A 24,888-nucleotide genomic window follows, 5' to 3' on the forward strand; every position below is an offset into this window, starting at 1 on the left:
ATAAGAGGCTGCAGCGGGAGGAGTGGTCGCCGCCTTGACTTTAATTACATTGTCAACAGAGAATAATTGTAATTGATTTCTGCTCCTCTTCCAGAGTCCGCTGAACATGCGGGCTGAGTGCTGCGCGTGCACCTGCACAAACACACACACAGACACACACACACATACACAGGTTACATCATGCCAACACTTCTAGTTTTGATTCACATCAGACTTTTAAACGTATCATTCAAAGAGAGCAGCAGTGCTTTACACAAATGCAGCAAAAGAAAGGCCATGTGCAGTCTATCGCAAGAAAGAGCTTCTACTGGTTTCTTGCAGCCTTTTAGTCTTTTATTTTTCAAAAGAGAAGGTTCCTCGCGGGTTTAGAGAGCCACCCTCCCAAACTTAAAAATACACTTTGCCTGGTCTGTACCAAACTTGTACCTCAGTTTTTTTTTTTTTTTTTTTTTTGGGGGGGGGGGGGTTTATTTGGACCAAACAAGGTCCTGGTCGAGGTGCTGTAGAGCCAACCGCCTCGCGGACGGGTGGGGGTTTCTGGGTGTCTCCTCGTGCTCGTTAATTACGTGAGCTCTTGTAATTGATTAATCACTCCCACTGTCGCCTGAGTGATAAGAAGCAGCATCCATTTGATGCGCCTGGAAAGCGGTGATTCAGCGGAGGAGGTCATCCAGAGGCCCACGGCTCCCATCATCATCATCATCATCATCAGTAGTCCTGGCTGACAGAACCTCTGCACTTTACAATTCACTTTCTGGCGTTAATTTGTGGAGTAAAAAGCAGTTAAAATGTCGTTAAAATGTGTCGGTGTCAGTTCTACTCATGCAGCATTTTCGTTTTAAACAAAAATATTAATCATTAATCCAAACTCGTGGGATTTTTCTACGCTCACGTGACAACCTGAATCTATTTGGGAAGTTAAACTACATGAAGCAAATATTTTGGACTTATCACGTTTCTTCATTTAGTCCAACAAGCCTGGTGCTGCAGGAATTCAGCATGTTAGGCTTTCAAAACGAATGTGTAGATTCATCTCAGGTAGAAAATGAAACTTAGAAAAAAAATCAGTGGACTGTGGTTGAAGAGCTGACAAGACATTTAAGACATAACCACAGTCCAGTGGATAGTTTCCTTTCAATCTAACTTTTCAAAACATGCACAGAAAAGCCTGCTCCTCTGAGCATGAGCTCAGGACGCAGATCAGACTGTATTGATAAAATGGCAGAGAGGGAGAAGGAACAGTAGAAATACATCAGAAGAGGTGACTGTCAAAACACCTGTAAGACAGACAGACAAAAGTCTGCTGCTCCTCCTCCTCCTCACAGAGGACTACAGGATTCATCATCTCAAGCAGAAAAAATCTTTAATTGTAAGCAGAGCGGCTCAATGAAGTATGTAAAGAGGCTTCAGTCAGCCTTTTAAAAGCTTAAATTCATTTAGCATTGTCCCAGTAAACTCATGGAAGATGGATGATGCCCCTGGTACAGCAGGCTCACACAGCCCAAAGTAGGACAATAAGGAGGAGAGTGTGGAGGGAAATTAAGAGAAATACCTAGCAAAAGCACAAAATCTCTTTAACAAAGAGCTGGCAGCCAGTTCCTCTTGGTGTTTTTTCTTTTTCTGGACATTTTGATCAGGCAGTGACGTGTGTGAGTAATGGTGCATGGTGAGAGTGGTCTAAACCTCTCCCAGTAAGTGTGGCTTTGCTGGTCTAAAGACATTTAAGGTTAAATTTGGGCTAAACCAGATTTAAAATGAAACACTTTCAGACATAGATAATAATAACTGTTGTTTCAACAGTATTTATTTGACTGTATTTCAATCTGTAGTTAGGACCTGCTTCAGATTGAAATAGAGGAATTAAAATACCCTTGAAACAAGGATTACATGTGACCAAGACATCTAAAAACATAAGTCATTTAAACCCAAATAACCAAACCAAATAACAGCTTATTGCTGTTTGTGTCACAATATGCTTGATAAAATACACTCATAAGGAGGAAATTTCATACATTGTTTTTTATTACAAGGCGCAGAAACAATTCTAACACTTGAAACAGCAAAATCAACTTTTTAATTCTATCCTGTTCAGACATTCTGTGAATGTAGGGTCGATAAAAAGTGGCCTACATTTCATGAATGTTTCATCACGTGACGGCTGACCTTATTGCAGGCTGTAAGTCAGCTTCTTGTCTCGAAGGTCAAAGGTGACCAGCAGTGAGCGAGGATCTTTCTTGTTTTTACGCACGGTGATCTTCCCCTTGAGGTCCTCCCCTAATGAAAACAGCAAGGAGAGAGATATGCTGATGTCAATGTCAGTGCACAGCTTGTTTTACATTGGAGACAGGCAATCACTTCACTGGAACATTCCTCTTCCTCTGTGTTTGAAGGTGTGCTAATCGGTGAAATCAGCTGCTGTAGGGTCCAATGAACATCTGGGAGTTTTGGCCCCACTTCTGTTCACTAAAAGTTCAGTTTGAACAAGAAGTAGGATTTTGTTCAGCCAAACAAACTTTGATTAAAGATCATTTCAAGTGCAGTCCCACACCAAGGTTTTGGAATAAGAGGAATTAAAATATGATGAAATTAGAGATTACTAAGAGTGCTGTGGGCGGCACTGTTGCCTCACAGCAAGAAGGTTCCGGGTTCAAACCTCGGTTTGCTCGTGGAGTTCTGTGTTCTGTGTTGTTCATGTGTTTGCATGTTCTCCCTGTGCCTGCATGGGTTCTCTCCAGGTATTCTGGTTTCCTCTCACAGTCCAAAGACATACATTAGGTTAACTGGTGACTCTAAATTGCCTGTAGGTGTGAATGTGCGGGTGAATGGTTGTTTGTCTATACATGTTGGCCCTGTGATGGACTTGCGATCTGTCCAGGGTGTACCCCGCGTCTCGCCCAAAGTCATCTGGAATGGGCTCCCAAAACAACAATAGAATGATACATTATATACACATGTATGCAAGGTAACTGATGCAACGGATGTGGCTTGATTTTGTTTTTGTTCTCCTTGAAAAATATATGAAAAAATAAAGCTGTTCCCTGCTTGATTTGTCCCTGATAACCATTCAGGACACATCATGACCATAATATCCAAGCCTTAATATTACACTTCAAAAACATCAAAATGCAGAAAACGATTTCACTGAGTCAGGCATCGATCAGTGTGTTCATAAAGAAAGGGAAATGAAGAACTGCTCAGAAAACGAAATCTTCCTGACGCCCTGCAGCAGTACTACAGTGCTGCTGAGCTCAGGCCTCTGCAGCACGAGCCGAGACGCACTGGCGCTTATAGAAATGATGATGTGTATAAAGGGAATGTGGTTTAATGTATGTTAATAAGCAAGATTGTGCACGAGTGTGTATGTGTATGAACAGACCCGCTGAAATCTCCAGATGGTGGCGAGGAGGAAGCGCGTTTACAGTGGGACGCACGAGCGATTGGGAGGCCGGGAGAAGACGCTGATGATTATGACGCATAATCACTCTGATTAACTTCACGTTTGACTGCTGGAGGTAAATGAATGTTTATCCAAACAGCAAACAAGCATCCTCTCACCCTCCTCCACCTCCTCTTCTCTGTGCGCCACGCGCTCCTAGTTGCTGGAGGTTAGAGGAGGACGGGGGTGGGGGTAGGGGGGTGGGAGAATGCTGACTGTGGCGCTTTCTCTAGCGACGCGTCCGCCATCACTGCTGCTGTCACGTCTCACTCGTTACCATGCCAACGCCGCTGCCATGGAGTCTGCTGCTGGCGCCGCGCTCTGGGTCTGTCACTCCACTGCAGAGAGGGCAGACACGGCCGCAGCGTTTACACTGTGGGTGCTTCTCCAACGGCAGAGCAAAACAAATGAACAAGAGCTAAATGCCAAAGGATCATCAGTACATTTCAGATTTGGGTGCTGAATATAAAGCCCTTTTGCTGATGAGGTGCTAGACTCCCTCCTCTGCTGGAAAAAAGCATAGGAGGACACCTTACAAACAAGCAAACAACAAGCAAACCGTGAAGCCCCACTCTCCAGATCCTACCAGGACTTTGCTAAAAAATCTCAAGAACGGCAGAAAATATCAAGGAGGATGGGGCTGCCAGGTTGCTTCCATAATCTGATTTCAAAGTAGTCTGAAACCTAGTAGTCCTAGTTACTATGTTGGGTAATGATTTATATAATGCTCTTCCTCTGCACTACTTTACACATTACTATGTTTGATGCGAACGACAGGCTGGCATGATCCATGGTCTGAGATCTCAGGCTGTGATCCACCTCAAGGAATCATCAGCTCTAAGACACAAGTAGGAGCCACGCCACGGCATGCCTTTAGGGTAATTAGAAAAATATCAAAACTGATCTTAATTCAGTGTAAAGATGCTCAACTAGGGGTAATGTGACCTCACTTCCTGATTCTATATATATTGCTGCAGCATTAAATAAGTTAAGCAGGAAATAAGGAGGAAACTGATTTATGCCGTCAAAGACAAAGCTGCAGTAGCTTTAACAGATTTAATGACTGTGAATTACTTTTTCTAAAATCAGTACAAGAAAGTAATAGCTGTTTTTTTTGTTTGTTTGTTTTGGCTGTGTTCCATACATACTGATGCTTTCAAGTGACAGAAATCATTTGAGAATCTGGAAGAAGATGTAGTCTGTTGTAAGAAACTAAACGACACTGTTTTGTCTCTTACTCCATCACCAACTTAATGAACTGTGTCAGTGGTCAACACCATAGATGCAAGACAACCCAACTATAACACATACGTTTGGTTTGTGTTGTCTGTGCAAGCACTGGTGATCTCAGCATAAAGTCTGATGGTCTGTGTTAATCTGACATATAGGAATCTGACAGGTTCAGTATAACCCTGAAAAAAAAATCAACTGGATTCAGTCAGTGGTTTCAGCTCCGCTTTAGCCAATTCCTGCTTCAGTTGTAGCAACTTTATCCATTTAAAATTAAATCTACAACACAACACAATGTGAAGGGGTGTGAAAACTCTTTGATGCCACTGTTAAGTTGTAAGGACATCAGTTTGACAGCAGGCACTCAAATATTAGATAAACGATATTCCAGCCCTGCACAATTTCTGGATATATTCCCTTCAATGACTATGAAGACAAAAGACGAAACTGTCTTTCTTTTGATTTGCTTTGACTTATTTTAAAAGGAAATGACACACAGGGTCTCAGTTTTGCACTAGATGTAGCCTGGTAACAGCAACAAAGCCTGGTGCTCATGGGAGGTAGCGGATGGCTGCAGTCAAAACTCAAGTTGGCAAAAGGCTGATAAAGGTCAAAGGAATAATTGCTTGACCTATGGTAACCTTCTGTTAAAACAAAACTGACACAAAAAAAGAGGTTTGGGACAAAAAGACGAAAATTACTTCGCGGCAAACTGTCCAACTAATCCCTCACGTTTCTGATAAAAGTAACATACATAGACCACCGACCACTGAGTGTCTGTTCAGTTGCAGTGCGACTATAGCAGCTCTGCTGTAATCAGTCAGACCAAACTCCCCATGGAAGAGGGCCTCGGTGCCTTCAGTAAACTGGCCACTCAGATGCTGGGAGAAAGAGTTAACCATGTGTGGAAATGAGTCGGGGAATGGAGCTGGGCTTTCACCACAATGTCGTACATCAACATGCCAGTGTCATTAAGCACAACCAGGCCCACAGAAAGAGCCTATCTCAGCCCCATGCAGTCTTTCTCCATGAAATTACACTGGAAGTACATGGCTCGCATTAGTGATTCATTTAAACTGTTGTCATTTACATTTTAACCATTTTGCTCACACCCCTACAGTATCTGCAGCTCTATACAGTGACAGAATAGACTAAGCTACAGTACTTCAATACAAAACATTGCTGTTTTTCAGTTTTTAATAGATTTTCAGAGAAAAATGCCCACATTTTCTTCAAGAGAAAAAACTGATTTGAACTGTTTTTTACCAGGACTTTATATCCCTATGAAAGGGGATTATACAGAGGTTATGGAGTTCAAAAGCATTTCTCCTGAGTGGCAAGTTGTGATACTCTAACACTTTAATATTTTTAATATTCAACACAAATACAGGTGTGTTCCCAAATGTTAAAGAAACAAATGGATATAATAGGGACCCCACAGGAGTGGACTTTACTTAAATAGCATAACAGTAACAGGTGACGTCCACATTTGCCCACCTCCCTGAGGCTGCAGTGATGCTTGCAGCCACATTTCGGTTTCTCTTTGACGTCCTCCCTATTGTTCTAATCTGCCTTCATCTAATGTGTTTTTTCCCTCTCATGCCTTTCCTGCTCAGTGCAGAGCTCAGAAACAGAGCTGATGGGCTGCGTATTCCAAGCACCAGCCTGCAAACACAGAACCAACCCACTGGCTGAATTACAGCCCTGAAGAACTTGAAACTTGGCTCAGCCACTTCTGTTCGACAGCTCAAGGACCTTCGGGGGTTCAAATGAGCGCGGGGGGTGGGGTAAGGTGTTTAAACTGAGCCTGGACAGATGGGGGCAGGTGAAAGAGGAGATTTAGAAGAGGTTCAGCACCACTCGGAACACAGGAGGTGAGTCATGAAAGTGGGCAGGAACAAAGACCACATGACCGTCCGACTCAAAGTCCTGACAAGGACGCACACCCATGTTTCAGCTGCCCTGAGCGGCCCTCTGTGCAGGTAACCAGGGCACCGCCTCACTTCGAGGACCACGGGACAAAAAAGTATGACCTCCTTTCTCTGATGAACATTAAGTAGGTAAAACTGTGAAAAAAGGACCCTCCTCTTCAATACTCGAGCTACACAAACACACCAGAGCATGACAAATGATTCGCTGTTTAATTTATTACGCTGCCAGGCAGGAGGATTTGCAGGGATGTTTTGTTCCAGCCTGCTGCATGCGTTCTCTCTCTTCCGCCGGCACCTCCCACAGAAGCGCAGCCACAGAGTTAATTACTGCTGCACTCGTACAAACACATCAAATAGGATTCGGTCTCTGCCACAATAAATCACCACAGACAGAGTCGGTATTAAAACAAACCACTGGATGTTTATGCCTGGCCCTTACTTCAGCCAATCAGAGCTAAAGGTGCTTCTCAGTCAACACCCAGGAGGAGAGGCCATGTGTGTCTGTCTGTGTGTGTGTGTAAGAGAGTTTTGTCATCTTCAAGGTGACTTTGGGAAGTTTTCTCTTATAGCCAGGGGGAAGTTTAGTATAGAAGTGTGTAAGAACTCTTGTGAATTTGAGAGTGTAAAGGAGTGGTGTGTGTTGTAAAGTACACCATAGGAACATAGCAGGCAGCCGGTGAATGCTGTTAAAAACTCCATTTCTGGTTTACGGCCCCTGGAGGAGGCTGAGGACCGTCAGGGTGCCTGGGTAGAGTGAGCACATCAATAACCTGCTACTCACTCTCTCACTCCTGCCTTTATTTCCTTCTTCCTTTTAACTTTTTCTGCTCAGACTGCTTGGTTCACATACACAGCACATAGCCAGACTGATGGATCTTTATAGGCTTGATGTAAGTTTGAGCTAAACTCAGCTAGATCACAGCTGTCAGGTTCTGAGCTCAGGCTGTGAACATGTGTGTGTGTCTTAGCTAATGCTGTCACATGTCGCTATGCCCCCGAGTTAGCCCTAGAGCCCAGATGCTCTGCTAACGGTGGAATCAGACACGAGGTTAAAAAAAAGACAGGAAGAGAGAAAAAGAAAGAAAGAAAGAAAGTGTTAAGTCTAAAGGCTACAGTTTAGTGCCCTCTAGAGGCAGCCATGGTTATTACACAGTACAAACAGCAAACTAATAATTTCAGAGGGGTCATGGGGCTGCTAAAATCTAAATTTCTCAAAAAAAACAATTTTGAGAAATATTAATTGACTCATCTATCCATTATCTGTATCCATGCAGGGGTTGCTGGGGGTGGAAGCCTACCGCAACACTCACTGGAGTACATCTTGACAAATCATCAGTGTTTCAAATTCACCTAACCTGAGTGTGTGAGGAAATCTGAGGACCTGGAGGAAATCCATACAAACGCAAAGAGAAAAGGCAAACTGTGTGAGCTGGTGGATTTTTGGCATTAAGGTGGCACTAATTGAGTGTCCAGAATGCAAAGGGTTCATCTTCATGGGAGCATGAATCATAGTTAATGTCAATGTCATGGCAATCTGCACATTAGAGTTAAATATTTCTTGTCTTGTAATGTAAATTTTGGCCTGCTTTTGGAAGAAGGAAAACTTCAGAGGGATCATGACAATTCATTCTGAGGGAACAATGAATACTTGCAGCAAATTACATCCAGCCAATAGTTTCCTGAATATCTTCTCATTAGCCAAAAGGAGATTTTAAGTTAGACTAAAATCTTGAAAACCCAATAAAAAAGTATTGTTTTATATATATATATATATATATATATATATATATATACAAGTTTGTCCCCAAAAAGAGACACTTAAAACTGATAAAGGGGGGTGAATGAGAGCTTCTTATTTTCTTACTAAACTATTGCTTCAATGCTCCTAGACGGATTCTACGTAAGAGATTAGAGAGCATTCCTCTAAAAGATATTCTCTCTTTTGTTATTATGGTGTTGACTGCTGTCTATAGCACTTGCCCATAGCTATTCAAATGGGTTCCACTGCTTTGAGATCAGAAATGATTCATTTTTGTCAAACCATTCAGTGCTCCCTCCTGCCCTGTGTGGAAACAACTGCATTCATTATCTTTCTCTGCTCATTTATTCTGCTTTTTCATTTAATTTGTATGCTTCTGTGTCCATGTGCATACAGAGACACACACACAACCACACAGGTGTAAGCAAAGTTAAATTCTACACCAGATCATCAAATGAAATCTGTCTTTGTTTCGCTCTGCAGTTTTCTACCTTCTGCACACTGTTAGCATAATGTTGTTCCTGGCTCTCAGATTCTGCTGCGTTTATCTGAGTCAGCTGAGTGTGAAGCATGCGATAACGTTTGAGCAGCATCAGAGATTTTGACGCTCTTATCGTCCTGGCTGCCCCTGGCGAGGGCTGAGTCTGGCTAAGGCCCGCCGGACATCAAGCGCTTCTGTCCCTGTGCAGGTCATTTATAACGGTAGTCTTCATCTGATATCTGGTCAGTGAGTGGACAGCCGGCAACCACGGCTCATCCATCCCCACGTCAACAGACACATCCACGATTCCCATTATGATAACGCAAACAGGGAAGCCAAAGCTTACAGGAGTAATAAACACAGAGTCATTCACACAACATATGACTGTGTATGCGGAAAACCAAAAATGAGTGATAGCACATTGTTGCTATGATCAAAGATTCCTAACACTGGTACCAGTAACAGAAGAGATTTGTTCTGTATTTAGTACTCTTTAAGATGAAAAGACTATAACTTTTGGTAAACAGTGGGACAATGATAAATGTGAAACATTATGTAAAAGTAGCACAATTAGATTTGGCTGAATAATATCAGTTACACGATCATATCTACCTAAAGTTTGCTAACATTAGCTGCCATAAGTTACTGGTCACACCAGACCAAGTAAGGCCAGTGTTATACATTCTACATTCTTGAGTACAAGCGGATCAACGCGGCAATTTCGTCATCGGAGGGTGTACGCAAGGCTTTGTGTGGATATATCCACCAATTTGTTGTCCACATAGGGTCTGCACACAACTTACACATGCATCCTTCAAGCAAAGTAGAAAGAATAGAATGAGGACAACTATGTGGTGGAGTTTGCAACTCTCCTTGTGCATGTCTGCAAGGTAGTATAATGGCTTGACGGTGCTGAGCAGCAAAAGCCCAGGGTGTATTAAACTGAACATGGGTGCTTTTTATTACTAATAATTAATTGAATTTATTTATCATGTGTGAGAGGATTTCTCCTCAGTTTCTTCTTTAAAAGTTACATGATCTCACCAGCAAGTCCAGCGTGTTGTACTTTAACAGATACAGTGAAATATGTCAATATCAGAACAAAGTTATTGTTATTTATTTCCCAGCTTCACAGCTTTGGAGCACACTTGTTTGTGGGTGGGGGTAGGGGGTTGGGGGTTGGGTGTTGGACATCTCCTGATCATCTTTAATATAAAAGTAGTCAACAAGTGATTCTGCTGTTTGATCACTACTAATAAATGTATTTCTGCTCAAGTTACCGTATTCATAGTCGGTTGATGACATTTTCACTATAGACCAACAACGGTAAGATGAACTTCACAAAAAGCGACACAAGATGCTCTGTCATGTTTCCTGAAGTCTGAACGTGCAGAAAGTTATTTTCGAGAACATCCATCCAGCTACGCCTCACAGCAAGCCGCACCGCTTAATAATACTTTAATCTGCTGATACAGTGATTCTATAAATATTTCACTGGTCAGTTACAAAGCGCTCCTCTTGTAACATGTCATGATTCAGAAGCCTGCAGCTGCCTATCAGATGAAGTTTTACATGTTGTCTCTGATGGCTGAATGTGATTTGTTTTGATCCCTTGCTGTCTCTGTGGGTGACAGATAACGGGTGTCAACCAGCCTGACTACATCTCCACCTCAGACAGATTACCTGCTGCAGCTCACTATAACGCACCACAGAGGAAAATAAGATCATGAGAGAAATGAATACGACACAAAAATCTAAAGGACATGCAAAACTGTACTTGACCACATATGCTTTTGTCCTGGGAATATGTACATGAGAGGTGACAGTTGTTCAATTTACAGACCTGCTGAGCGTTTCCTGTCTGTGTGGTGCTGTGTGTGGTTACTGACCTGCTTGGACAGAGATAGGCCGCTCCAGTAGGAAGACAGTCTGCTTCCAGTGCGTCTTTGTGACCTGAGGACCTGTGGAGAACATCACCTGGTGCGATAATAAGTGAAAAGAAAAAAAAAGAGAGCAAAAATATTACAAACCAGAGCCGTTAATTCTATATGATAAGCTAGTCAATAAACATGGAAGGAGTTCAGCATATGCACATTCTCAAAAAAGAGGAAAACTTTAAGTAGTCTTGTTTGGATTAGAATAAAGCTGCAGTTTGGAAGCAATCTCATATTTCATGGTTTCTGTTACAGTCAATCCACTCTTACAGAATCATTATTAGCTTGGTCTGTATCATAAATGACACTTAGTTTCACTGTGTTTATGTTAGTGTTCGAGCCTTAGCTCTCAATGGAGATGCCAATTTACTGGTCCATCCATACCATGCACTTTGAATCTCAGGTACAATGGGAAGTGCAATCAAAAAGCATGTCTGTATTGCTCACAGAGCTTGGCATCGGCTGTTCCGACTGGCTGGCTCTGCTGGGTAAGTGCTTATATCAGCAGTCGACCCGGACGCCTGTCGATTGCCAGCGAACGCCTCAGGGAGGAGGAACATGCTAAAGCGTGAACATAATTGAGTTTCCGTTAAATGGCTTGGCTGTTGCCGCCGCTGCTTACCTTGTTGCTGCAGCCTTTGTCAAAGAAAATGTCAAAGTAGCCGACAACTGCCTGCAATGAAATATGAGGGGCGTGTTAGAATGTGACAGTACAATAAACCCCTGGATTTGTTTGACTACACTGCAACTCTGACACAGAGAGCTGAAAGAGAAGCAGGAGGCAGAACAAGTCTCAAGGTTTTAACAAGCAAAATAAGCTAAATGAGTTACTGTGCTTAGGAAAAAGGCAGTAAAACCAAACTGGGAACAAAACTTACTGTTCAATATTTATATTTATCTTTACAGTACTACGTGTTTATAGCGTTATCTTAAAGGAGACGTAAGAATTCAGAATCTTTTGCTTGCCATACTTGTATACTGTATTAACCACCCTGTTACAGATACAGTGGGTATCGATTTGACTTATATGAGAACTGTACTCTATTTTCTTCAAACCTCCTTCCTCTCAAAACCAACTTGGTTTCTCATTTAGGCTGAGTCAACAACACGTCCCATGCGCTCCCTCTCACCTCATCTGGGAGACTTGTCACTGGACAAAAGAAATAAATTATGAGGCAGTCTGCACCAACATTGAGGCAATTTTGCTGACAAAAAAAAATAAAAAAAATACAGCTTGGTACATGAAATTAGCAACGGTGGCTATTTTGGTGACAGTGTTGAAGCAATGTGAAAACACTCAGCAGGGAGGAAGAATCGGCTGAGGAAAACAAACACTAATGTGGTTTTGGTCCGACTGAATTTGAATTTGTGTTCATCTGAATAATGCCCACGAGGGGAAAGGAAATTAGACGACTGACAAACCTCTGTTCTCAGGGAATCCACTGTTATGTTGACAAGACTTTGCACAGACCGAAGAAGAATAAACTAGCTTCATCGAGGCTTTTTTAGGTTTTAGATGTGAACATGAAATGAATGACTTGTCTTCCCTCCGATATGGTATTCAATTGACTAAAAACCTCCATGGAAACACAGTCTTTCTTTAACAATATGCTGTCAGTTGGTAAGGATTTGCAGAGCTGTGAACACATTTGAGAGAAAACCAATTCACACATCTAAGACAAACGGAGGGAAAGTCCAGGGCCAGAGCGCCTGTAGGTGACCGTTGTCAGATATGTGAGGTAAAAACCACCCCCCTGGGCTTGTTTTCCCTTCCATTTCTCCCCCCATTGGAGGAAGAGAGGCACTCTATCAATCTCAGGAGCGCACTTGTAGTGGCAATGATGCAGAACTAATAGCTTTTAATCCTGACGCAGCTGACAACTTGGAGGCCAGCTCTCCGAGACAAAGAAGAGCCGAATCAATGCAAGAGAGGGAAAGAGGAACACAGAGGGACAGAGGAGAGGAAAGGAGGAAAGAAAGAGGTAAAAAACAGGAAAACAGACAGGGAGAAAGTTGAAAGGGAAGGAAGGAGTAGGAGGGGGAGAGTGGCTGTAACATTATGTAAAAGCTGGGGAGGAGGGATTTTTTTTTTATTGGATCACTTGGAGAAGCATAATACAGAACCATCTGTTCACAGCTTCTGTAAAAATCTCCCAAACTGAATTAAAATAATTTTTGCTCATAAAAAACATAATACATGTATATACAGTACACACACAAAGATGCAAACATGCAGATTTGGTAATCATGATGCCGTCAGAAGCTGTGTTCAACACACTCCCCGCACAGAGGCTTCAATCAACCTTTATCGACTCAGACAGGCAGGGGCGGCACCGCTAGCTCACAGCTAAACCGCCAGAAAAGAACCCAAAGAGGATAAAAGAGCATGTCAACCCAATGCAATTATGGCTTTTAATGAACGCTACAGAGACGCTCGGTGCTGAGGTAATTAGGAAATTAGCCGTAATTACTCGTCAGGCAGAGCGGATTCACCTCTCTCAGCCGGAGAGGCAGAGATCATACTCATCGTGCCTCACTGATGACAACGCCTCGTAAGCGAGATTGATTGTCACTTCTGCGTCGTGCAACTTTCACACTGCAGTGAGATGGGCAATTAAAATTTAGGCCACAGAGTGAAACTTGCAAATACAAAAACCAGTGGAGAAGCTCAGTGCCTTGCTGCCCCATTAAAATCACATTTGAAAGAAAAAAAAAGGGAATATAATGGCCTCATAGATAAAACACAAAAGATGTGAAAGTGTTCAGATAAACAATAAAGACCTTGATGACTTACACCAGATAGGTACTGTAGCAGAAGCTTTTAATACTTTTTGATTTAACCTGGGCTGGGGGAAGAGAGTTTATCAAATTTCTTGGAGCCCTTTGAAAGGATTTAATGATAACTTTAATGACACCCAATAAAACGGAACAGCAAGATCCAAAGTTAAAACTCCAGATGGGAACTGAAAACTGTTATTCAACTCTAAAAGGATTTTCTGTTCATGTTCACCTTCACTTGATGAGAATTATAATACCTTTAAAAGAGTATGTTGTGTATTTACACACACAGCAAGCATAGAGCAACATTATCATTTATTAAGAGGTGTGTTTCTGTCCACTCAATGAATTTAAGTCTGATATTTAATCTCCTTTTAGCTCTGTTTTGGTCTCCATCACTCCTGAGAAAAATGTCTGGCTCACCTTCTTTACTATTTTTTAAACCTAGAAAAAATCTGTAATTTTAATCAACTTAAGGGTCCATTCAATTTGGTTGCCTGTCAATGGCGATGGTGGTGAGGACAACAACTCCATGATCCCATGCTACATTACAACAAACTCTGTCTATTGTTATTGTTTGATTGAGAGACCTCTAGCAGCAGAAAATTACATATTTCACGTTTAATGTTAACATCAAAAGTATTGATATCTTGATTGTAATCCTTAACTTACAATAATCAGAAACTTTTTATGTTCAAAATTTGTGTTCCATTATTTGCTGCTATTATGTTGTCCCTGCGAACCTCTGTAATGCCCAGCATTATTAATGCCTCTGTATCCCAGCACATGGGGAAAAGGGAGAGAAGGTTAAGTCAGCAAGAGAGACAGACACCGAGACAAGGGCAAGGAAAAGAGAAGGAAACTTAAAGCACAGAGACACATACACACACTCCGACACACCAGAAACAGGACAAATCAGAATGAGCGCTTTTCATTTTCATCAGCGTTTAGCCTTGGGCCCCGGCTCTGTCTGTGATAAGTGATGACAGTGGGCTCCTTGACGGCCCACGGAGGAGGCTCCGCTACACTGCAGCTCTCCGGCCCCCATTCTCCAGGAAGAGCGGTGGGAAAATTAATAATTATCATCATGGATAACACCAACAGGGAGCAATTCATCATCGCTCCCCTTTCGCCTGGCTGTGTGTCAGCAAGCCGCGTGGCCTGGCCAGATACTATTATACGACAGTGGGGGGACGTAGGGAGAGGGGGGTTGAGGGGAAGGAATGGGAGGGGCACAGAAGGGGGGGAGGGGTGGGAGCGGGAGAGAAGAGGGCTAATGCGCTTTTGATGGGGTTTATCCAGGCGTGGAGGCTTCAAGCACGACCACATCACGGGCTGGTTGGTGTGAATCCCCCTAAACCCCCACCCCACAGTCCAACTCCTGCATCTGCCCTCCCTGCCTCTTTGCCCGACTGCTGCCTCTCTAGTGAGGTGGAGCACGAGTCAACCTCGGCTGCAGCTTACATCCCACTGGTGCCCATCACGTGCATGACGCCTCTCAGACAAACAACTGTACTGTAGCAGTCGGAGGAAGGTTCAGAGTCAAGCTGTGCAAACTGCGATTAGCCGATCACTGAGCTTTGTTCAGGTGATCATCCCGGCATTAAAAAATAAGTCAATAAACCACAATGTTCATGTTGGGATATGGTGGAAAGGACAGCACCATTTGCAACACATAAACACAACTTATGGGGAAATTCCAGTTTTGACAGCTTGGGTGTTATTCTATTTATTGAATATTGGTCATGATAACTTTTTACTCGCCACCTTTGTTGCAGAGATTTGGCAAATGCTAAGAGAAGCTCTGAGTGTTACCCAAAGTAAAAACAAGAAAGCAGATTTCCTGCAGCAGATCCACCTCCTGATCAACTTGCCAGCTGACTGGCTGTCATATTGATGAGCGCACTCAGGCTGTGGCTCGTTTTTGATTTAGTTTGCTTAGATTAAGCTAAACACAGTAGCAAACGCAAGAACACGGTTTGCAAATTGCAACACTAAAAGGAGCAGGAGTACACTGTGCAGTCTTCACACTCTGCAGCGCTCACATTAAATGATGTTTTCACCTATCACTGGACCCCACAGTGGGCATTTGGCTGAACTGTCATAAATCTACTAGGCCCCATGACAGGTGACATCATTCTCTATCCTGACCTAAAGTACCTTGAACTGACCTAATGCACCTTAAAGCTGCTTTTAACTCCTACCCTCACCTAACCAAAGACAGCTAACCTGGTAACTTGACCCATCTACAGCTACTGAGGCTAAGATGCTGTGGCTGGCACCACTGGTTTGATAGGCAATTTCATTGTAATGCAATAGCTTATTGCCCAGTCAATTGCTATAGCTCAACTAGTCCACTCTCACCACTCTCTGACCTAGTGCACCTTTAAAGTGTTTCACCCAAACAAAGAGCAGACATTTGGTGGAATGACCCGGCCTTATATCTGCATTGTTCTTACTCAGGTTAGGAAACTTAAGTTAGACAGCTTCACCATGAAGGCTATTGATGATAGCAGTGGCTGCTTACATCAATAGCCTCTACTGAGCAACCCATCTGAATTAATTATGGCCCTTGATCTGTCTTACCAAACAGAGCAATGTGGTGTCAAAATGAATTTGTGCGTGTGTGAGTGTGAGTGTGCTGGCAAGTTTATAGGGTCATCAGCTAGGCACTCTCTCTGTTTAGTTGAGTTGGTCCACAACACAGATAAGTCTCAGTGTGTTAAGCCATCACCCACCCTCCTTTTTTTCCTGCATGCACACACATGCACTCAACACACAACACACTTTAGTTGAAGACTGGGGTGTGTTATGATAGTAGCAGCTAACATAACCTTGAGCCTCAATCGGAGATGAGGAGTGGCCAACTCCACATCCGATCGTTAGGAAGCCACAACAGGCTGTTTTTCTTCATATAATACCAATAAAAACATTATTTACCTAGCACCTTTCAGTGTTACAAAGTACTTTACAACGAAAAAGCTAATTTAAAATAAATCCACCACCACTGAATATAATTCACCAATTATGCAGTGGTTCTCCCCAAGACCTGTAGACAGACCCTGATGTGTAAAATCAGCGCACTTTAACTTCTAGAGTAGTTGACATAAATCAGTGTTGAACATTTGCTGAGTTGCTGATAAGCTGATACCCCAACTCTGAATGCTATGCAGTGATACATTGTTGAGAGTTAAAGAGTGGATTTTTCCATTAACAATTTCTTTCCTAATGTGCTGAATATTGTCCTTGAAGTTGACGAGTGCCTACCCTGTCAGTTCAGAAGGCCACCCCCCCAACACCCCTCCCAGCCCCCCACCCACTCCCCTCCAACCACACACACACAATTTAAATTTGATGGAAAGCAGGTAAGAGATGGATTGCAGAGACATTTTTCTCTGTAGCGCTACAGCAGGTACGTCAGCAGCAGAGAGACAGAAGTGTTAAAATTAATTACAGACAGAAACTTATTCTCTCCTGCCATGCCATCAGCATACATCATTTTCAGCCTTTAGGAGGGGTTGAGGCATTTTTGCTACCTGTTCTACACCTCAGGCAAATAGATTGTGGAGCTGTGGGGGATTATAAAAAAAAGGGAAAGATATAGATGCCCTGAGAGAATTTCTGATCCAAGTTTTAATGAAAGTTTGAGCACATATATATATTCTATATGTGGCTTCTCTGTTTGGAAAGGCAGATGTGATGTATACAAGGCACAGAGCATGTGAGATGTAAAAGGGAGGCAAGGAGAGGAGGGATAAAATAAAGCAAGAGCAGGGGGATTTGTCTTGTGCGTGAACGGCGCAGACGAAGGGGTTGTGCTGTTCATTTAATGCAAGGTTAGGCAGGCTGAGCTGATGAATGGACTGTCGACAAGAGAACAAAAGCAGGCGCTCCATCACAGGATGGGAAAAGCAGCAGCTCTTCCTCACTGATCCTGAGCACTGGTCCAGGAACAGTTTACCCTTCACACATCCTGAGCTTAACTACTACTGAGGAGCTACAGCCAATACTGACTACAGATCAGTATCTTTTTGGTAACCTCACCCTTCTCCTGCAGGTCAATAGTCCATCAGTAAATCCTTGGACAAGCAGGCTGTGTGATACCTTATACACACAACACCTGCATTATAAAAACCAGAAACACCTGAATAAGACAAGTCTGATAACATGACTGGACAATAAATCATGTACACAAGATATTTAGAAACACTAAAAGCAATTGTGCATCTAAAAACCTTAAAAAATAAAAACCAGGAGAATGACACCTCTGTATCATACGACCCCATCATCTGTTTCACTTATGCGTACCTCTAACATTGCTGAACTTACTGCCTAGAAATAGAAACTGGTTGCTTTCAATTACAGAGCAGAGAAGACAGGAAAAATGAGAGGATGTTTACAAATCCCATTAAATCCACCGGCCTTACCCAGGGAGCACAGGCCAGATAATAACCACCTATTGATTATCCATTAAACCAATACACCAGACAGTGCAGTAACACTGCAGCACAACACAAAGCTGTTCCAACACAATGCCCCACACAGATCACTTCTCACAGAGCAGTGTCAGTGCTTGCAGTAGCGTGGCTGTTCTGCTGCTGCTGGTAGAGAGAAATGTGGCTGAGATACTGGGGGAAGTTCGGGCGAAGTGGGTGAGGATGATGGTGAGTGGGTGCTGGGGGGTGTGTGTGTGTGTGTGTGTGTGTGTATGACGGCGACTGCGTTGAAGGCGACTGCCAGCACCTCCCCAAATAGACTCATAAACCATTCTCCATGCTTTGGTGCTTGTAGCTGACCCTTACTGAAGAGAAACACTTCAATTTTATTCTGCAAAATTTTGTGTTGTGTAGTCATTGGTCAGGCTGATCTACACACCACAACCCAAAGGTTCAGATGAGTCATGTGACATTTCATAGGATATAGGAAATTAGTTTTGTCTGTCTGTTTTGTTTCATTAAAAAAGTGGTCAACTATCAGCATAAATTATTATCTTGAGAGCACACATCAGGTAATTCAATTTTATTGTTGAATCAACCATCATGGCATGTACAAGCGGACAAGGCTAAAATTTGGCTGAGGATATCTAATCAGAACATGTATCTTCAGGTTTTATTTAAACACACTGCAACTGTTTACAGATCCACGTGAGAGGTTGGTTGTTACCCTGTGAGCATGTAAGTGTGTTTTGGCATTTGAGAGAATGACGGGGCCAGCAGGCTGCGAACATTCACCATGTTCTATGACATGTAATTCAAAGACGCATTAGCTTCACTACTCTGATTCGATTTGAAACTCTATTAAATATCCACCTGACAGACATTCTCTTAAACACAGAAACATAATCCATCAACATGACCTGACTGATGTCTTTGCTGTCTGTACTGCCCTGTTCCCTTTGCACAATATCTCTGATAAATGACAGATGGTAACAGTGGATGTTCAAACTTTTTTTTCAGGTCTTTTTTTTTTTTTTGGCGTTGCCCATAATACTTATTAGTTGGACTAAACTAGAGTTGAAACAAATTCACCTATCTATAAGACATTTTGCACCTTTCCCAGGTGAATTTGCCCATAATATTTTATAGATTTTTTGTGCACATTACTCAGTGTGCAAGCGGTTATCATACATATATGTGTTTGTTACTTACCGTGCACTCTGTAGTGTTTGTTATCTTCAAGCAGAAATCTGATGCAAACTCCAGCTCAGACAGGCACACTCTGTTACAGTCAATCGTCTGTTGAAAGTCAAAAACACATACTATGATGCACCAATATATAAATAAATAAATAAAAAATACTGATGACACAATGATCAAGCAATATAAATAACACCAAACAATAAGCACAAACATGCAGATGGTATAGAAGGAATATGATTATCAATCTAACACTGCAGCTTGCTTTGCTAGTTAATGACTTGACTTGAGTTTTATATTTTCCATATTCTGGGCATTAAAAATAGGAAACAAGTAAAGTGGTCAGAGGATCATACAGGTTGAAGTTCATGGTAAATACATCTGCTCAGCTAACAGTCGACAAGAAAAAATTCAGGTTACTTAAAGGCCCCTGTAGGTTCTGTTTGCAATAAAAATGATAAACTGCAAATTCACATCTCCTTCTGCCCTCACTGTATATGTAGGTGGACAGATTTTCTGCAAGCTACACACATTTCTAATAAAGGTTGAAGACGCTGGACTGCCTTTAGTGAAACTGTGAAGCTGTAAAAACAGTACTGGACAACAAAGTCAATGACAGTGATTACAAATCTGAAAACAATGAGACTGGATAAACAGTCAAACTAAAAGGTGTTGAAAGAATCGATTCATGGCTGCTATCAAATAAATTAAAAGATCAACATGAAGTTGTCATAAGAGGTACAGCTCGGTTAGTTAATCTTGCAGATATAGACATAAAAAATACACAACAGCTGTTCAACATTTACTTTAATTGTTGACTTAGCAACACATGTTGCACCAGACAGCTATGTAGCTAGCTTGGTTAGCAGCAAGCTGGTCATAGGAAAACTAAAGTCTACCAAAACACAAATCACAAAACATTTGAGGGAGTACATAAAATATGTATGTCAATATTCGTTTGGTCACAAATCTCACAAAATGGTGGATGTTACAATGCCAGTTAAGTGTAGAACTGTGCCATGAATGGTTGTTAATAGCACCAGAATGTTCAGCTGAACATGCACCACTGTTGGAAGTTACATGAAAATAAAATCCAATAATTATATTTATTTTTCAAATAGGGATTATTGAATGGGTGAATGAGGGAGTGGTTCATGACACTCACATAAAATGGCAGACAGTAAACATAGTGCGCAGTATGGTAAACACAGCAATTCTGCTGGTGGCAGTGAACACACAAATGATAAGACCCACTGAGATCAACACAACAACCGCTTTGACACAATTAACATGTGTAGGTTTACATGTGAACCACACTGTACCTTTAAGAGACGCTTTGAGCAACACACACGCTAGTAAAATTACTTTCTAAAGTGTTAAAATTATCACTCTGAACATGAAACATATTATATAAGACAGGTTTAAAACCACTTCATTTGGCTGCAAGTTAAACATTCCTATCAGTTCTCGCTGACAAAAAAACTCATCTGTTTTGGAGGAATTTATAATTCCATGAAAGGGCTCTCAATTTTACGGAATAGCAGCCAGCCTTAATGGAATGTTATTGGATCGTATCAACGGGAGGCAATAGATGAGAGTCTGTGTAATTTGGGCAGAGGGGCTGTCTATTTGTCACTGGAGGGGAGAAACTATCGATTAGAGGATTCAAATTCCATTATATCAAGTTCTCCCCTCATTCATCACATCCACAGATGGGTGGAGGACATGCTACTTAGCAAACGTGCCAACCGGCAAAGAAACACACGGTGGTATGAGAATGTTCCTATACAGAAAGATTCAGGAGAGGTATCTATGTTCTTACATGTGGCACTGTGTGTGTGTGTGTGTGTGTATGTGTGTGTGTATTTGTTTTATCTCTGCGTAATGTGTGTGCTCTCCCATCAGCCCAGTGAAAACTGCTCTATCCACAGGGGTCTGAGAGTAATGAAGTTTCCTTAAGAGGAACTTAAACAAGGATTAGATAGATCAATCACCCAGTACAACAGCATCACTATAAAACACACAAACACACACACATACACACACCTTCAAGGCGCTATCTCTCCCTCCACAGCTACTTCTGCTCTCTTTCTCTGTCTGTGCCCTAACAGCCTGGACCCACAAACTCAATTTTTCCTATGTGTGGTGGGTCTGTGTGTTGCACACACACAGGACTAACTTCCATACTGGTTTACCAATATATCTGTCTGATACAGGTGTTAATTATCAAGTACTGGGTAATTAGTGTCATCCACAGATGACAAAATTGAGGACCCACTGTGATCTCTGCCATGGAAGTAGCAACAAACACAAAACTGAAGAATCTGGACTACACTGTGGTTGCACTGCAAAATCACCCTTTAAACTGTTATATTTTCCTCCTACTTTTGGATCAGTTTTTCCTAACCTTTTCCATGCCACTGACCTATAACCAAATATTACCAACAGTTTTGTATAGCAAAATTTTGTTCTGTTTTATATCTAATCCAGTAATTATGTCATGACCCTTTAAATCCATCTCGAGACCTCAGGTAGGGAACCAGAGCTCTATCAACACATATTTTCCTCCCAAAAAATAGAAGAAAATTTTCTCATTTTCTCAGCAGAAGAGTTTATCGCAGGGCTAGACACAGTTCGTACAACTTAAGACTGACATACAGTATGAGGTTATGCAAACTAAATTTATTTTTTCTTTTCTTCTGTTTCATACAAATGCAGAAAACACATTAGAACTAATAAAAAAGTCACCCTCATGCATTTTATTGTTACTTCAGAAACACTTAGTGTTAATCAACCATATTGGCTACTTGCTGTTTCAAATATCTGCATTGTTAAAGGACTTTACACTTTGGGTTGAATGTTACCTACAATCATGTTTACCTGTATGACTGTAGGTTCAGAGATGAGTGTGTCTCCTTTCACCACTTCTACCACAGCCTCAGGCACCACAGCCTTCTTCATGCATGCCATATTGAAGCCATATACGTCATCCCAGAATGCAATGCGGTCTTGATGCTTCTGTGTGTCACCCACTGCCGCCAGGCTGATGTTACAAAGGTCTGGATAGACTGTGGAGAAATGAAAGGAGAAAGGGGAGTCAACTTTTCAACTTAATCTTCTTCCAAATTCCTAACTGGCAAAATATAGAAAGACAAAAGCATCTCAGTCTGTTGTATGACCACTGGTCTGTTGATAATGTACTTAGATTGAACCTGAACATTACTAAAAAGCTCCTAACAATTCACTATGCAGCTGAAAGAAATAAAACCAAACAAATGTGTCACTGTCCATATTTTTGGAGGTCACTGCATCTCAAAATGCAGTTACAGTGTGCTAAACTATTGCAAGGCTGCCCAGTCACCTATGAGTGAATGTGTTTGCTCAAAACAGAGGACCATTAATCATAACTAAAGGAAAGGGTGGGCAAACTTCCATTCTCTGTGCTGAGACGTGCTTAATATCAACAAATTTAATGGCTTACAAATCATTCAACAAATTTAATCAAAAGGCCTTAACATCTTGTGGGAGTGGAGCTCTGCATCAATTTCATGAGGTTGCTGTAATGACTGTATCCATCACATGTGAACAAAACATGGCCTGATGACCATTTCGTCCTACTTTCATACTTCTTACTTTCCACTCTGTTACACTGTACGGCTGAAATGTCGACACCTGGACAAAGCATTTGGACATCCTATCAGAACTACACTGGATTATTTAACATTTTCTTCCAAAACCAAGGGCGCTAACGTGCTATGAGAGCAGTCTCCACTCCTCAGAGAAGCTTTTCCAGGTTTGAAACAAAACGGTTGCCACAAATTTAGAGGCACACTAATGTCTAAAATATTACCGTATGAAAAACAGCTCCGCATTATCTGTCCACATACTTTTGGCCACATGCTGTATAATAACGTGTACAGAAATGGACTGGTTTCATTCACATGTCCACAAATACTATAACATTTGACAAACAGATATGCACAACAATTTTCCCTTTCCTCCCGAGGCTGTGATCACGGTTATAGTGGGCATATTATGAACCTTAAATTGAATGAGTCAGTTTTCTGTGGTGCAAAAATTACATTACAACAGAGGAGGTGAAAAAATGCCTTATTTTCCTCTTCGAACAGACACAAAGACAAAAGCAACCACAGCATCCTTTAACACTTGTGGTAGGCCGCGTTGCACAGCATCAAACTGTTATCCTGCTTGTACTTGGTTGAGATCTCTCAGTCATTTAATAGTAACACTGGTAACTATGCTTTATGGTAAAGAATGAGGAAAAACAGCAAAAAGATGAGGTGATCCTAGCCCACCACAGAGTCTTTACTTTAGGTGGAATCATTTTTGAACTGTTGGAGATTCATGTGATTTGGAGTTGGTTCAAATGTTATGAATCTTGAACCAGTGACCAGAACAATTGGTTTTACAGTTGAAAGTGTCTCTATCACCTCAGAGAAATGACTGCTGCTGGGGATCACCCTGGCTATATTTTGGTCACACTTTTTTTTCACTTTGACCTGACCTGAACTTTTGGCCTCAGAAACCTTTTTTTCTTAGAAGATGGAAGCTGTCACTCAGACACTGGGGATCTGTGTTTCTAGTTTCATTTTTCAAAGCTCTGAATACCAAGCAAAAGCAGCGATTATTGTTGCTCCTCATATTACATAACACTATTGAATGAACATTATCCATGTCTTAAAATGAGCATTAAACATGAGCCTTAATGTCTTTTCATTGTGTTTTCACATCTGAATAGATTCCTTTGTATGGCTAATATGCTTGGTGATTAAGTCAGAGATGAGATGCTTGAAGCCATTGGTATCCCTACTGAGAAGTAACATTAGCAAACACAGAGGCCTAGGGCCTAAACCAGAGTTTAGAATAAACTCATACAGACACATCAAACTTATTATTTTGACATACAACTTACTGCTGCTAGTAATAATATAGCTATCCCAATTGTAGATGTTCCAGTAAGAAATCTTATAAAGTACTGCAGGCCACAACACTTTTCGGTGTTATTCACATACATGACAATATGTCAGATAGTTGAAATATTGGTATATAACATTAACTTTTTAATCTATTTAATCTGGGTAGCAGCCATTAGCAGGAGCAATAGTTGATAGTAACACCAAGCACAAGCCAAAAACAATTAACATAAGCAGCAGTAACAGCAGAGAGCTAGAGAAGGTTTATCAAATAACATAAAATACAAAAATAATTTATAGAACAAAAAAGGGAGCAACAACTAAGGAATAGCACCCAAAATGTGGGCATTGAGTGACAGGAAGTACAGAGCACAAGCAACAGCAGAGAAAAATAGAAAAGATTAAGCAGAAGCAATCATAGACAGCAATAACAAACTGTTCGCAGCACCAATCAGACATACTAACAGTAAGCAGTCAGCGGCAGCAATAGAGACAAATAATACAGACAGACAAAGAATTTGCTCTACTAAAATAATCTAGAGCCAGTAGGTGTCAAGCAACATCAGTTAGCAGTTCAGTCATTTAAATATGCACTTAGCTGGGATGCAAAGACCCCAGATTCCTCTCTGAGCTCTGTTTGTTAGCTTATGGGAGCGTATCTATGTTGTCAAGTTCCTATGGTCCCAAGGTCTTATGTCCCCCCAGTTCAATATAGCGTTTACACACATATACTCTCCTATTGTGTTTGTGTTAAATTTGACAACCCCAT

General features: G+C 41.6%; 1 protein-coding gene across 2 annotated transcripts in view; it reads right to left on the reverse strand.

Annotated features, from left to right (window-relative positions):
* Positions 1-23: 23 nt before the first annotated feature.
* prmt3 (protein arginine methyltransferase 3) overlaps positions 24-24,888 on the reverse strand; it is a 50,958-nt gene continuing 26,093 nt past the window's right edge. The window contains exons 12-17 of one of the 2 annotated variants that reach the window (XM_018683323.1): positions 22,066-22,253; positions 19,198-19,284; positions 11,394-11,444; positions 10,727-10,814; positions 2,164-2,274; positions 24-132 (exon numbers count right to left, since the gene is read on the reverse strand). In XM_018683323.1, coding sequence (XP_018538839.1) covers positions 2,165-2,274; positions 10,727-10,814; positions 11,394-11,444; positions 19,198-19,284; positions 22,066-22,253 — 524 coding nt within the window. In that variant the 3' untranslated portion in view covers positions 24-132; position 2,164. Of the gene's footprint in view, positions 133-2,004; positions 2,275-10,726; positions 10,815-11,393; positions 11,445-19,197; positions 19,285-22,065; positions 22,254-24,888 lie in introns of those variants that run through there. The other variant, XM_018683322.1, reaches the window with a different exon arrangement.

Source organism: Lates calcarifer, linkage group LG2, assembly GCF_001640805.2.
Source record: "Lates calcarifer isolate ASB-BC8 linkage group LG2, TLL_Latcal_v3, whole genome shotgun sequence".
In the NCBI taxonomy this organism is placed as follows: Eukaryota; Metazoa; Chordata; class Actinopteri; family Centropomidae; genus Lates; species Lates calcarifer.